At 51.9% G+C, this 1,456-nt stretch overlaps 1 protein-coding gene across 1 annotated transcript in view; it reads left to right on the top strand.

Moving 5' to 3' along the window:
* Positions 1–1,456, top strand: part of LOC107121178 (nascent polypeptide-associated complex subunit alpha, muscle-specific form-like) — an 18,764-nt gene that overhangs the window by 7,881 nt on the left and 9,427 nt on the right. Inside the window, exons 7-8 of the mRNA XM_015424054.1 lie at positions 96–251; positions 641–774. Of these exons, the coding sequence (XP_015279540.1) occupies positions 96–251; positions 641–774 (290 nt within the window). The remainder of the gene's footprint in view (positions 1–95; positions 252–640; positions 775–1,456) is intronic.

Here is a 1,456-nt window from a genome sequence, read left to right as displayed (position 1 = left end):
TTCTCTTCCTTCTCCTCCTCCTTGTTCTCCTCCTCCTCCTCCTCCTTCTCTTCCTCCTCCTCCTCCTTCTTTTCCTCCTCCTCCTCCTTTTTCAGATTTACCCAGATGGGATCCCCGATGATCAGCTGAAGCTGCTGAGCTACCTCTCCCGCCTGTACAGCCCAGAGGAGATCAGCAAGTGGAGAGTGACCTCCGGGGACACCCTTGCCGCATTGCTGAGCCCGGATAATGGGGCCTGGAAGCCGGATCAGGTAACGTGGAAACGGGGTCTCTGAGATCAGAACACATCCTTTCTCTTCCCTCCCTGAATCTCCAAGTCAACTTGCGTACTTAAGTTTGCTTTGTTGGCTTTGGTTTTTCAATTAAAAATAAATAAATTTAAAAAGGACCAATATCCAACCGGGCCGGCCTGATGCTCCGTCGCCGGTATCCTTGCTCGGATAAAAGTGGCAGATTTATCCCACATATGACCCTTATTCTTCCGGCTGGCAACAGAAGAGATCCGTGAGATCCCTGCCCTTCCTTCTTTCTTCTCCTCTTCTTTCATGTCATCTGTTCCCCAGAAACAAAGTGCTGTCCGTGGTTCTGCCAGTGAGACCCGGAGTGTTTTTTTTTTAATCTTTAACTCTCTCCCTTGCAGCTCAAGCAGCTGATTTCGACCTACATGGAACTGGGGGGCACGCTCACGGGCCCCTTGCTGAGCACACTGGGGGGCGTGAACCTCTGCCTCCTGGAGGCAGGCCAGTTAGGACAAATCAGCCCAGACTCAGTCAGGTAGGTCGCTGCTTCTGAACGGGGCTTTTCCGCTAGAAACAGACACACGGTGTTCTGCAGAGAGGTGCAGCTCTGGAGATGGTGTGCAGCTGGGAAGGTACAGATAGGAACTCTAGGTCTGGGGCAAGTGATGCTCTGTCTTCTTGGTGCTTGGCGGGGGGGCAACAGTGGGAGGGGCTTCTATTATCCTGGCCCCACTGCTGGACCTCCTGAGGGCACCTGGTATTTCTGGCCACTGTGTGACACAGAGTGTTGGATTGGATGGGCCATTGGCCTGACCCAACATTGGCTCCTCTTATGTTCTTATTAAATATATATATATATAAAGGTAAAGGTAAAGGTTCCCTTGCTCGAAAGCCAGTCGAATCCGACTCTAGGGTTGCGGTGCTCATTTCCGTTTCAAAGCTGAAGAGCCAGCGCTGTCCGAAGACGTTTCCGTGGTCATGTGGCTGGCATGACTAAACACCAAGGCGCATGGAACGCTGTTACCTTCCCACTGAAGTGGTACCTATTTATCTACTTGCAATTTCTTGCTTTCGAACTGCTACGTTGGCAGGAGCTGGAACTAGAGATGGGAGCTCACTCCGTCATGCGGCACACTCAGGTCTCGAACTGCTGAACTACTGACCTTCCACAGCCTGCAGTTCAGCGTCTTAACCACTTGAGCCACCGCAGCTCCTAT

Source organism: Gekko japonicus, unplaced genomic scaffold (genome assembly GCF_001447785.1).
Source record: "Gekko japonicus isolate JY-2015 unplaced genomic scaffold, Gekko_japonicus_V1.1 scaffold2442, whole genome shotgun sequence".
NCBI lineage: Eukaryota > Metazoa > Chordata > Lepidosauria > Squamata > Gekkonidae > Gekko > Gekko japonicus.
Note: the sequence above shows the minus strand (reverse complement) of the source record. Positions and strands in the feature narration are given on the sequence as shown.